General features: G+C 37.9%; 1 protein-coding gene across 1 annotated transcript; it reads right to left on the reverse strand.

Annotated features, from left to right (window-relative positions):
- Positions 1-8,900: 8,900 nt before the first annotated feature.
- Positions 8,901-14,487, reverse strand: LOC135082941 (tubulin beta-1 chain-like). The gene is made up of 2 exons (XM_063977709.1): positions 14,350-14,487; positions 8,901-10,612 (listed from the first exon to the last, which is right to left on the reverse strand). Exons 1-2 carry the CDS (start codon positions 14,404-14,406, stop codon positions 9,323-9,325), a joined length of 1,347 nt encoding a protein of 448 aa, XP_063833779.1. The 5' UTR covers positions 14,407-14,487; the 3' UTR covers positions 8,901-9,322.
- Between the last annotated feature and the right edge of the window lie 295 nt (positions 14,488-14,782).

The following is a 14,782-nucleotide window of genomic DNA, read 5'->3' on the forward strand; positions in this document are numbered from 1 at the left end:
TGCAAATGTCATCTTAAAACAGTGTTCAACAAACTGTGTAACTTTTTATTAGTAAGGGGGTAAGTAAGTAGCCAACACGAATAACAAAATGCATTTTGAACTGCGGTAAACAATCATTGTGTGTAACAATTTTTTAAAGACAAAATTAAAAGTGATTTTGTTCCAATGTAATAAATTGTAATAATATAGCAACGACTGAAATGAATATTACACTTTAACTTCATTCCAAAACTGATTTTTTTTTATATTATTATGCGGGCATCTACAGTGCATGCCCACGGCCGCCATGCATGCTCATTATTTTTTACTTCTACGTCATGGTACTTTCATTTCATGTACCGGTGTTTACTCGGCGATACGCGGGAATAATTAAAATGTGGCGTCGCATCACTATGTATATTTTAAACTAACAAGTCTTTTGACAGAAGGACCACATTTATCTATCAAGGAAACAAAAAAAAATGAATATACAAAAATCTTTATCGATAACGGTATCGATACTATCCCAGCGCAAACTTTGTGTGGTCGCCTCCTATTGGTCGACGACGCCATGTTGTAATCAGTGGTACCAACACTACGACATATGCGGTATCGATCTATTTTTTTTAATAATTTTATAAGAACGCGTTTTTTCCTCTATTTACGATGAGAAAAGTTCTTTTTAACTTTTATAAACGTATTTTGATGATTAATTTCATATCAGAGCTGTAAATATTGCTAGAGAAAATATGAAATTCACGCAGATGTTTCAACGTTGTTAGGTTGGTACTTGGTGATACAGCACGGCGCCGGCCGGCAAAAAAATGAAAACAGATTAACAATATTAGGTAAATTGATGTTAATTTTGATGTAGGGCGTTCTTTTGTTTTGCAATTAGCAGTACATATTTACAAGTAAGTAAAGTACCGATAAATACAAATCACTTTTACTGTTGTATAAGTCATAACTATTTGTAAGCCTATAGCTACCAATTTAGGAATAATTTTTGTGTAGGTGGGACCAACTATATCTAATGTTAGGTAGGTAGGTAACTACAAGCAAGGACTTGAATTTAATTGAACTCAATATTAATGGCTAAAAGAGATCTTGTTAGTAAATTACCTACCTATATCATCATGACGATAAATATTACCGGATCCTGTTTCAATAAACCTATAATTACATCTACAGCACAAAATAGAATGGAATTTGTGTCTTTGTAGTTAGAAAAATATCTTGACTTTAATTAATATTCATTTACAGTTTCCTAAGTTGATAGAAATTAAATAAATAAAAACTTAACATATAACTTACTTAGGTAGGTCCTACTTAGATTAATAAAGCCTTAGGTACTGAAATGATTTACCTACTCAGACCCATGGACCAATAAAAAAAATTGTAGGTCCATGATCAGACCTAACAGTTGGTTATTGAGTTGTCAGTTTGCCACAAAATAAGCCTGAATATCTGTATTTTATTGCATTGCAGGTCTTGAAGTCTTTTCACCGCATTTTTCCGGGCGTGTCCAAGCTGGCCGCTGCCAAAGGTTACTTAAGGCTAAGTCTAGCCATAGAAGGTAAGTAACCTTTTCTGTAGTTTAGCTAGACCCAATCCTCGTTTGCTAGGACTGCTAAGCAAGGCAAGTGCAGTCTAATTAGAGAATCTGTAGGTTTTACTGATGAAACTTGACCTCTACTAACATTATCAGCAGTGGTGCCAGGTAGGTCTACAGCCGAGTACCTACCTAAGGTAGGGAACATTACAGGGGGACACCCGTAAAAACTTTGTATGGGAAGACGAGTTATTTTTATGCAAATTTGCAAGTCATAGAACAATTTTTTTCCCCATGTCCATTGACTCCATTGTCCATGCCCATCCCCATTGTCCTTGATTTAGATTTACGGGAAATCTTGTTAGACCTAGCACCTACCCAACCTACCTATAGGTAGGTTGGGTTAGGGACCCCAAGTAGGTATAGGTACCTACTTGGGGTTTTTGGGAGGCGCGTTATTATTTTTGTTACGAAACTGGCTTAGGTAGGTACCTACCTATTTAGGCAACCTGCAATGGCTTAGATGCAGTCAACTGTCAAGGACTAGCTAATCTCAATACATCTCAATATTCCATCTAACCTATTTACCTACAAAGCATGCACTAAGTGACGATACTTATTTGCGTACATTGCGTACATCGCTTAAGTCTGCCATCTGTTCTTACGGCCTACAAACAAATTGTACAATTTCACCACTGTACAGTGGCGCCACCCAAAGTGATTCGTCTGGCGATACTTACTCTTTGCAACGCATACATTGACGACCAAAATCAGCTTGTAGAACTGGAGACATCGCCAAACAAATCTATAAACCTCAAAACATTGTTAGCATACAAGTTGTGCGAGTCACACGTTAACTTTTCTATTTACTGTCACATTTTGAAGTATATTCAATAAATAATACATAATTGATTCCCGAGCTATCAAGAAATGAATATTACATGTGATTGAAAGTAAGCCAGTTCATAAGACGTTATCAAAATAACACTCAATGACAGCCCAGTGTAAATTAAAGATTAAAAAAATAGAAAAGTCAAAGTCAAAGTCAAAGTCAAAATTTCTTTATTTGTTTGGACTAATAAATAGTTCTTACAAATCGTCATTTTGCTCTTAAGGAGCCTCTACATGTCTCATAATCTTTTTACCCTACCAGCGCTTCGAGACCAACATTTGGCAAGTGCTGAGAAGAAGCGCCGCAACAAACTCAGTCACCACTGTCTGCCGGTTAATATAAATAAATAGAAATAGTAGTAGTAGGTACATTCGATTCAGGAGCAGTTCACTGAATTTACCATGCATTCTTGTATGGTGTATCTTATAAGAATGGGTATACAAGATTGCGTGGTATATTAAACAAGGTAGTGACGTGCTAATATCTAGACTTACATATTAAGATACTAGTAGAAATGACTCGCATACATAAATTTGAATAGGTAACTTGGATTGACCAGTCCCCGAAAGCAGCGCCTGTTCACAGACAGAAAAGCAGATTGTTGATTGGCTGACCGACAAATTCATTTTTGCGGCAAAAATGACACCTACTTACTTGATCCGATCTACCTACACATCGCTTTCTGCAGTCAATACTGTGCAAGTATCAATTTCTGTTCATTGTGGAAAACCTTGGGGGAAGCCTTTGTCCAGCGGTGGACGTCATTTGGCTGAAACGATGGATCAAATTCTGAGATGATTAAAACCTCATTATCTTCAGCCCACGACAGTATGGCAGTCCACTGGTCAGATAGGCCTCCCACACATAACAGATTAACCGACTTCAATAAAAGGAGGAGGTTTTTTTTCAGAAACTTTAAGCGATATAAAAACCCTGGACAGGGCCTAAGTACTGAATCAATGGTTTGATTGATTCCCAGCACGATAGTTGGTTATCGTGGCCTCTTTCCATTTCTTTTTCATCATCATTACAGCATCGCCAGTGTCCTAAATGTACAACTAACAATTGATCTTTATCATACTATTTTATACAAAATGCTCGTCTCTTGACACAGAATTGAATCAAAATAACTACCAAAATAAGGCCAGACATGTACACCAAACAACTGCAAACCCTCCGGCCAGATGTCGTAATCGCTGAGTCACGACTGGAGACTTTCACATCGATCGCCGCCCAAAAAGGCACTCATCTCAGGGCGCCTGGTCCGGACACCATTTTCAGATTCAAAGTGATATTTATTAAGCTTTTTGGCTGGTGAAATTTTGTGCGTTTTCCTGTTCGTACCTACTTTGATGATGTATGTGTTTTCAGCTTAATGAACTATAGGATTAGCTTAATGAACTATAGGATTAGCTTAATGAACTATAGTATTGGTAGCTAGATAGGTAATTCAGAATGAAATTAAAAACTTTCCTCACTGAATTCAAACTTATCCTAAGACGGTTTTCTGTTTCTAACCCATTATTTTATAGGTTCATATTCTACCTGCTTTGCCGTGCTATCAGCAGTAACTCCAATTTTTGCTATGAAAAATCCTTTCAGCTCATCTGAAAGAGTTCATTACGCTGATTCTCCATCAATGTAGCATAACTGCATAACTCAGTTTCATAAGTGGAGTTACTGTAGATTGTAGATATCGCTACCACAGCAGTGCTGATCTTGATCGTATTAAATTGTATTCACGCAACCCATACATTTCGCCGAGATATCAATCAAATGACAGCGCAAGAGGACACGTCACTCCATGTGGGAGGACTTCATTCACCACAATCACCACGACAACAGGAACTGCCTTCAGCTGACCTCGCTCACCACGCAACGCGGTCATTGCTAATCCTACTTACTAGCAATTTAACTATCTTCAAAGATCTGACATAAAAATATAGAAGCTTAGGAAGTGGAAGAGATACTGGACGTGATTTTCACGTCACTCATATCACGTTAATAAGTAACTAAGTAAGCATCCTAGCAGTGTGAAGGCGACGCGATACATCGTGGATGAGCAGATCAGACGAGTCAATATGGCATATACCTACTTACAACCATTTTACCGCTATGTTACCATGTGCGTGGATGTCACTGTTCCTCAATTTAAGGGATGGCTCAGCGCCTGGGCACAAGACAGGTGTCTGGGGGCGTACCGGAGCCCTGAACTCACTGCTTGAGTGAGTGCCCATCAACTTAGGTAGGTAGGTTATGTAGGTACTTTTAGTAGGCGTGAATCGTAATATTTTCAGCCACTCTCTGGTAGTAAATTTTAGTTCAAGTCCAGACAGTATGAAATTTTTATCCATATGACAATTTGTTTCCAACACGAAGCAAATGAAAGCTCACTAAAATAGCTCGCATTAAAACTGAACTAAACCACAACTACTTAAACTGCGTGAAAAACCGCGACTTTGTAAACGCTCTGATACGTTTTCATAATAAATTGTTTGATTATTAGAACTTCACGCCCCGTTTCACGGTCCAAGTCTCCATGAACGTGTGGCCTAACTAAGATAGTGCATATCTTAATGCATACGTGAATTCATACATGATGGATATGCAAAATACTTTTATTATTACCTACTGTCTGCATAGGAATCTCTTATCTGTACATGTTTAAAATATTATTGAAGATACATAAGTTTAAAACACTCGCACACACTTTACTCTTATATTATTTGACATTAGGTAACTTTGTGAAATTCCTATTGTGAATTATATTAAAATCAACATTTTCCCACTGCTTTATTTTCAACCTGATTTAAAAAAAAAACTTCTACGGTTAGAATCAGATGATGGGTAATCCGTAAAATCAACCAAGTCCACCAATGACACAGAGAAATCACATTCATGAATGGGGTGGTTTCCTTTTGCATAAAAATATGGTTCTATTTTTGAATCTCCTTGGAATATTTTAGTGGGTTGAAGATTTAGGAAAACGACACGACACGACCCGTTTATTTGTGACAAGTGACAGTGACGTTTGATTTGAAAATTTGAATTTCGAATCAGCTAGGGTTGAACAAATTGGAAAAAAATCAAGAATACAAAATTTTAATGAAGAATGTTCACTAATTTTGTTTTTTAGCTTTCTGTATTCTCTGTTAAAAATAAAAAATACACGTGAAAGATTTATTTCGATACGTCAATTAGTTTCCAAGATATTGAATTTTAAAAGTGCGGGCGGCGGCCGGCCCGCCATTTTATGCGCGTGACGTCATATTACAGTGACTGGTTCATATTTGTATGGGTGGAATCTTGCAAGCTGAATTAAGACCCACTTCCAGGCAACCGATTAAGCTGAAATTTCGCAAACACATGTGATTTGGATGACCATGCAATATTATGATGACTTGGAGCTGATCTGATGATGGAGCTGGAAGGTGGCCATAGGAACTCTATAATAAAACGACTTAAATGCATCGAGTTTGGGCTCGTTCGTTTTGTATTGATGAGTATTTTAATTCTATATAGTAATCGAGGTCTAATGATGGAGCTGGCAGGTAATTCGCAATAAAACGACACAATCGCATCAAGTTTGGGTTTGGTTCAATTTTAATTTCTGTGATGGGTCTGGGTGTTAATATGTATAATAAGTTTGTATTTACAAAAAAAAATATTTAAGTATGTCTAAATCCGTTTTCTAGTGAGCGGGGACGCTGTGAATGTACGTCACACGGGGTCACGTGACCGTCGGCGGGACTCAATATTTAAGCGAACTTTGAATGCCTATAAAATCATAACTACTGGGTATTTTTGAATGAAATAAAAACTAATGTATTTGTAAATGTAAAAGCTTAACTGTAACATAGGTTTCAAGTGATTTTGCATACCTAGTAACATTCTCAATTATAACTCTATTTTTCTCTTAACATTTAGTCACCGTACCTATTACTGTGTAAGTTTTATTTAACAAACTCAATACTACGAATGCAAACAAAAAAGTATGCGTCATATTATACTTACTTAACCAATTGACTCATGCCTTATTTTGGATCGAACCTTGTGAGTAGTTTTGTTTGTAATTTTTTTTATCGGCTCATTATTTTGTGTGTTAAATTACATCGATTAAATAATCGCAATATTGTGTATGAACTACATTATGCAATTATAAAAAACATATTATATTAACAGATAACAGATACGCAAACAAGTTTGTCTGATAAAAAAAATGTTTTTCCTTTACTAAAAAGGTTACATACAATAAGCTTTCAGTGACCTCCCCGAGTTTTTCTTTTTGCTTGTAGTTTCCAAGAACTTCATTAACATTAGCATGTATGCAAATGTAAATAGTTGAACGAAAGCGTTGATGATCTAATTAGTTAACCATGTCACTTACAGTAGTCAACAGTAATCATCATTTCCAATAGACTCGTATGTGTCGCTCGCGTGATCTAAATATTTTAACCTGTTTGCACAAACTGTCGTGACATAAGCACGGTTGTTTGTGATGAATGTGTCGCTGACATCAGAGATATCATGGCCAGCATAACTGGATCCCCACGACAGCAATTTAATATCAAAAACGAACGGACGCCGCTCATAACTGGGACCGACAGAGGTCTTCATTGTGTGGTCGTTATGTATAAATGCATTTCTAAATATAGAAACAAGGCGAGTGATGTCAGGTACCTACGTGCCAATGTAGGCCCTCCGAGCCTGACCAACTTGGTACTTCTTAAATTGGTCAATAAAAATTACTGTTTTAATGATAAACGATAAGATTTCGTCGATAAATTCTCGGAAGCCAGTCCCCAGAGGGAGTAATTTCCTTTTTTCTGACCGTGACATACTTTATTAATTCATAACACAGGCCTGCAAAATGAGGGTCATAACTTCCTCTCTAGAATTTGATAGCTGATTCTGAGGTATTTTGGTGCGCTGATTACGAATATGTACTTAGTTTTTCTCCATCACCTCCAGATTTTTCAAAAAAAGGTACAGATAGAAAATAGGAAAAAATCAGAAGTTTTCACATAAAAAAAATATATATTTAAAGAAGTACATTACTTTTAACTTAAAAAACTACTAAAATATAATGATAACTATTTACTAGTCTAAATTACATGTAAATTTTATTTGTGAAACCTGGTCCTTTTTTTTCCTGGAAGCTTCGGTTGTTCGATTTTCGCTTAAATTTCCGGTTTGGATAGTCGTGCTTCAATAACCAACAATAGTCCGTTATCATGCTAGTATTACATCTTCCTTGATACCGGACTTCAAGCTCTTTCAAATCTTGGTGAAATCTTTCACCTTGTTCTTCGCTAACGGCTCCTAGATTTTCTGGGAAGTAATCAATGGGCGAATTAAGGAAATTAAGTTTAATGTTCATGTTACAACCCATTACACCAAAACTTGCAATCATTTTGGCCACTATTTTTTTATAGTCGGAGCATAGACATATCCATAGCATAGGCGAAACGATTTTGAAGCATTTTTTCTATCCTTTTGACCACTTGCAAAGTTCTAATAAACAAGCCTTGCAAATTTTATGAGGAGTCCAAGTTTTGTCTTGGTTACTTTAAACGTATCCAAAATAACTTTAGTAAATATTTTTCACAAAATCTGTAATGCTGTTTCGTTGTTTTATAACCATAAATTTCCCGCAAATATTACAAAAACTGATCGGAGAATTTAAACAACTTTGCGATGACATTTTAAAGTTTATGTTGCAAGATCCGCAGTTCAATAACATAATTTGCTAAATCACTTATACAAAAACCCTTTGTTTTGTCTTTATTACACCCTTTTCTAATAATATTTACAATAATTAGGTAATATTACTTATTCATTATGTATGAATGAGCTCATTATGAAATTAAGCCAAAATATCCCTTTTTCGACATGTTTAATGCGAATTACATATACTCATTAGGTACTAATTAACAAATTACTGATTTGCATTAATTTATATGTCCCCTTACATTAATTAAATGGAATAAAAATTAAGCTGAAGTAATTTAATGACGTTTTATAAATTTTAAAATGTAGGCGCTCAGACTATTTTGAGCAAAATCTTAAATATTCAATATTAAAAATTCCTGACGTGATGGAATTTTTTTATTATTTTTCTCGTAATCAGCACATCAGAAACTATAGAAAACGTTACTCAGATTTCAAAGGGGAAAACCATTGCAGACCTGTGTAATTTATTTATTATACCTACCTACTTACGTACTTCTGACTAGTTTTTTTTTTACAGCTATGACATAAGATATTTAGGTAGGTAGGTAGATGGTATTTTTTATTTATTTAAATGTTAAGCGACGTGGATTTTGTGTATTAAAATGAACTTTGATAAAGTAATTATCACATTATCAAGGTCTCTCAAGGTTGTTTATTTGTAGAATTGACTTAATACTTTAGTATATTGATATCTTGATATATGTATAGCAATAGGATTTTATCAGGAATGACAACAAAACAATATTAAATAAATAAAAACTTTATTATATACATTAAATTATATTGTTCAAAACAATTTTAATCGTAATAAAACTTCGGTTATTGAAGCCTTCATAATTATTCACGTTTGGCCCTTGGCGTGGCGTCCAAACTTCATAAATACATAAAGAGATGTCTATATAATAGATCAGCCTTTACAATTTCAGATCTAGCTCTTAACGAGGCTTGGTAGAATCACAAGGAATGTATTTAACAATACAAATGCTTTCGATTCATATTATGTCATGACCGGGAAATTTTAGTCGTGCTTCTGTTAAAAGTTAGAAAGCATGTCTAATCAATACTCAGTAGGTATTTATAGGAATCATTAATGTTACTTAAACAAAAAGTAACAAGACATATAATGGCATGTACTTTTAAAGCGATGAGCTTTTTATCGCGAACATTTAGTGGTGGTCTTCGATCTCCTGCTCCTGCTCCTCGTCGAACTCGGCGTCCTCGTCGGCGGTGGCCTCCTGGTACTGCTGGTACTCGGACACCAGGTCGTTCATGTTGCTCTCGGCCTCCGTGAACTCCATCTCGTCCATGCCCTCGCCGGTGTACCAATGCAAGAAAGCCTTGCGCCTGAACATAGCCGTGAACTGCTCCGAGATGCGCTTGAACAGCTCCTGGATGGCGGTGGAGTTGCCGATGAAGGTGGCAGCCATCTTGAGGCCACGGGGCGGGATATCGCACACGGCAGTCTTCACGTTGTTCGGGATCCATTCCACGAAGTATGACGAGTTCTTGTTCTGGATGTTGAGCATCTGCTCGTCGACCTCTTTCATGGACATGCGTCCACGGAAGATGGCGGCGACGGTGAGGTAGCGGCCGTGGCGCGGGTCGCAGGCCGCCATCATGTTCTTGGCGTCGAACATCTGCTGGGTGAGCTCGGGTACGGTCAGAGCACGGTATTGTCTGCTGCCACGGGATGTGAGAGGAGCGAATCCAGGCATGAAGAAGTGGAGACGTGGGAAGGGAACCATGTTGACAGCCAGTTTGCGAAGATCAGCGTTCAACTGACCGGGGAACCTAAGGCAAGTTGTGACACCAGACATTGTAAGTGAAACCAAGTGGTTGAGATCACCGTAAGTGGGTGTGGACAGTTTGAGTGTACGGAAACAGATGTCATACAGAGCCTCGTTGTCGATACAGTAGGTTTCGTCTGTGTTTTCTACTAGCTGGTGAACCGAGAGAGTCGCGTTGTAGGGTTCAACGACGGTGTCTGATACTTTGGGCGAGGGGACGACTGAGTATGTGTTCATGATTCTGTCGGGGTATTCTTCACGGATCTTTGAGATGAGAAGTGTTCCCATTCCTGAACCGGTACCACCGCCAAGGGAGTGTGTGAGCTGGAAGCCTTGTAGGCAGTCGCATGATTCTGATTCCTTGCGGACTACGTCAAGTACTGAGTCGACGAGTTCAGCGCCTTCTGTGTAATGTCCCTTGGCCCAGTTGTTTCCAGCACCAGACTGTCCGAAGACGAAGTTGTCTGGGCGGAAGATCTGTCCGAAAGGTCCTGAGCGGACAGAATCCATGGTGCCGGGCTCAAGATCGACGAGGATGGCGCGGGGCACATATTTGCCACCCGAGGCTTCATTGTAATAGACGTTGATGCGTTCCAACTGCAAGTCGGAGTCTCCGTGGTAGGCACCGGTGGGGTCGATGCCGTGCTCGTCGGAGATGATCTCCCAGAACTGTAAAAGAAAGAAAAAACGTTATAGACACGATTGCAAGCGCAAACTCGAACAATATCTATTAAAATTCCAACACGAAAGCTCTCGGGAGTCATTTGTAAGTGCGCCTCGCTTTCGAACCGGTTTAGTGCATGCCCTAAGTGATATCTCGAAACGTCTCCAGTACATGGCAAAGCAAGTGCCGTAACTTTTTAGTGTAGAATGGTACACAAATGGAAAGTTGAGTTGGTTGACGCGAGCTCAATGAACCATCGCGTAAATGGTAGACAGGATACATAATACATCTTTAATGACGACGGAGAAGATTACGCAAGACAATGGTTTGAGTTATGGCGGGCGTGTACAATGCACTCGCCTTGGCGACGGGCGACGCCCACGCCTCGTCCCTACTTGCTTTATCTCTCCATATAAGTAGTGAATGTCTTGTACGAGCTTACGATATAAATTAGCATTCAATTTTCGGCGCTCGTTGAAATCCATGGCCTGATTTTCAGGCGCTGACCATATGGTCAGATGTTTGTGTAAATTATTGTAATCCAGTTGGTCGTCAACTCGTCACATGAAAAGAAATCCTTGACGAAGCAAGGCCTCCTAGAGTAAACGCCTAGAGACTGTTTGAAAAGTATTAAAATTCAGCAGCGAGTACGAACACCGATAAGAATGATGTCATCTGTGGGCGTCTGTGTGGGTAAGGCAAACGTGGCTCGCCTGACACAGACATATAAGGCAAAATGACTAATACGGCTCGTTCGACTCAGGGCTTCGAGATTCGACGAATAACATCGAGCTATGCTAATTTTGCCAATGCTATCGGCAGCTCTGTAACTTTATTGACCTGTTTTTCCTCTTGTTAATTAAAACAGTTGATATCGTAGCGACAAACATGTTCATTTTGTTGTTTTTAACCAAAAGTTGTAAAATATTACACCTGGCACAAGTGATTTTGCTTTTAAAAGGAGAAACACGGTCTTTTCGTTAGTCCGCAACAAGCTCATTTTGCCCTCTCGTCTAAACCAAATATGTTTCGTAACCAAGAAATCGAATATGACTTTACAGATCCATCAAAAAAAACTCATCAAGATACTTTCAAACATCATGACAGTAATGATTTTAATAACAACAAAAAGTGAAAGGTGATCGTGTTCGATTGTGCGAGGCTGCTTTCGAAGTAACTAGATAAGTAAGCAAGAAAGTGCCGTGTGACCGGCGCACGCGCAGGGAAACCCTAACCTGGCATTTACAATGGGCTTTCTTAGACATTCTTAGTGCAGGTGTAAAGTGGCTTTGAGCCTTATTCTGAGAGTCTAGAGACCAAACCGCAAGAGCCTTGAATTGTGGCGAACATTCCTCGGACCTTTTCTAAGTACTGAACTCGGACCTTTTGTGTAGGTCATTGTTAGGTCTGCAAAGATGTTTTTATTTCACAAACTAATTGTGATTTCAAGACAAGTTTTTATTCAACAACTTTAAGCATAAGTTTGTATTATTTAACTATTGACTATTATTAGTTCTTATTTCAATTGTTCACTATTTATTAACTGTCTATTCAAATCTATTTTGGCAAATTCCAGCCGAAATACTAAACATTTCTGAGCTGGTTTGCTCTTTGAGCTTGGAATTTAAAACAAGTTTAGACATTCAGCAAGTATTTTGCAACTCCACTCCCACCTTTTCTGGTCATAAGCACCATAGCAGTACATAACTAAATAATTCATGGGCTCGCGGCTTGGGAATCTCTTAACGGTTCTCGAGGCTGAAATATTGCGTTTTAAAAGAGAGTGCATTCTGCTATGGCTGTGCGATGGAAGTTATTTATAAGCTCGGACGTCGACCGTCGGGTCAACGCCCTCAGTAATCTATCGACTTTAATTTCTATTGGAATATAGATAAGATAGTCTTATATGAGCAGTTATTGCTCCCAAGCCGCATATTCGGTCTTATTACTCTCCACGCGATTTATTATCCAGTTATAATAACCGCACAGTAAAACTGCGCGAACGGAATGCCTACATTTATTGATCATTTTAGTTTTTCTCCAACATAACAGTGTTTCTGTTATGAATCATTCTCGAATTTATCATGATCATTAGAGTATGAAAAACGGTTGAGGTCATCACATTTTCAAAGCTATTGTTTCGGTCGCAATCATTTGGTGAAATTGCCCGTAACGCCATGTCTGCACTAAAATATACTGCTAAAATATGGTTCAAAGAACATACATTTGTTTAAAGTACTTTAAAACAAGGCAGCCAAAGAGATATTGGTGCGGGCTGTTGATGTGTATATCATCCATGTATATTTATTTATAAATTGTTAAGTACACATCTTTCCTCTGACCAAATTCCACGGCATCTTCGTGATTCAAAATCTGACTAAGCAATGACTTGTACGGACATAAATAGCGAAGTAGGTAATAAAAGAAGAGAAACTATATGCATTGGATTGAAATGCTATATTATAACGGGTCGATCAATGGCATCTTGTCTTTGCAAATCCGATATTTGTACACGCCCCAGTTTTCGGGTTTCGTGTAAAACGAGCAATTAATATTACGGTACAAGACATTGGTGGCTTGATCTATTGGCCCTAATATTTAACATTTGGTTCAGCTATGTCCATTGGCTGCCTTTCGTGGGAATACAAATGTCTAATTTGTAACAATAGAACAACATTGCTCCCAAGATTTCTCTTTTGTTTTCAGAATGGCATTGTCTAATTGTCGTCTGTTGTTACATAAAATTTGAATACTATTTTTACTATTATGTTGTGAACGGACGGCGGCCTAGATTATTATCGACAAAGATAAAGCCGGTGGTTGAAAATTGCATGTAATTTATGCACCGTGAGTTTCACCGATAGATTTGATAGGAAAGTTGATAATTGCACATAATTTACGGTTATGGTGAATTTCTAAAATGTGCCATTTTCTATGTCGGTCGTAATATCGGTGCTATAAATGCCAACGGGATGTTTATGTTAATTCATATACTGCTTAATAATTATTATTTTATTACAACAAAACCGGTTAGTTTGATAAATAAAACACTAAAACTCCTTGACAACAAAAATAATAAATTGCTTGTTAATGAAAATCACGAACGAGTTCATAAATTGGCTGTGTGATTGGTCATTGTCTGTATAAGGAATGATGACCAATAACACCAAATAAATCAAAAGAGGAGAGAAAACTGTTATCTCGCTCGCAACCCGCAAGTTACTTATAAATACTAAAATAAAATCATTATCAAAGTTATGTAGCTATTAATATGCAAATTATCTTATAGCGCCACGAAGGACGTATCTAATCATCAATTTGCATAAGACATGAACTACTTAATTCGATGTTGAAAAACCTTATAATTATCATTATTAGGTATTAACTTTATTTGAATCCGACACAAAAGTCTAAATAAAACAATAATTAATGCAGCATAAATTAATTATAAGGGCGTGACAACCCTGCCTATTCGCGCGTGAGAATTTCAAATTCGGAACACACTCTTCCTTGTCTACTATTCCTGTCTAGCGAACGGAACTATGCAATAAGAGACAATCGTAATTCACAATCTATCGTTAATTTATAAAAAATCTTACAATAATTAAATGAAAACGAGCATCTAGTGAAGCGAGTCGTAAGTAATTTCTATTGGAATTCCATGGTGATAACGAAAACCGTTACACCCGTTATGAACTCGCAATGGAGAACTAAGATAAAAAGTAGAAAAAAATAGATTTACCTTAGCTCCAATCTGGTTGCCGCACTGACCGGCTTGGAGATGCACGATTTCCCTCATTTTGTTATTTGATTTTAATAAATTATTTTAACACACCGCGACTCTCGCACGGCTTCGAAGATGTGATCTGACAGCGAGCGCAATCGGTGGGGGGTTTTGAGGCGATCGTCGCCTCCGCGGAGCGCGGGCCCGGCGCGCCGCCATTGGCCGGCGCCCGCCATCTGCAACCGCGGCAAACTTCACACCGTGTGAATTTTGTCATACACAAATGGAAAGATCCTTGCAGCTTTAAAAGGTAATGGTTTACATTTTGCAGGGGTCCTATACGGTTAACTGTTATTGTGTTAAATGCTTTTATGATTTCTTGAATGAATTCTACTTTAAAATACTTCATTCGAAAAGGGGACTGCGGCGCATTTTTTACCGGTCCAGCTGA

Source organism: Ostrinia nubilalis, chromosome 22, assembly GCF_963855985.1.
Source record: "Ostrinia nubilalis chromosome 22, ilOstNubi1.1, whole genome shotgun sequence".
In the NCBI taxonomy this organism is placed as follows: domain Eukaryota; kingdom Metazoa; phylum Arthropoda; class Insecta; order Lepidoptera; family Crambidae; genus Ostrinia; species Ostrinia nubilalis.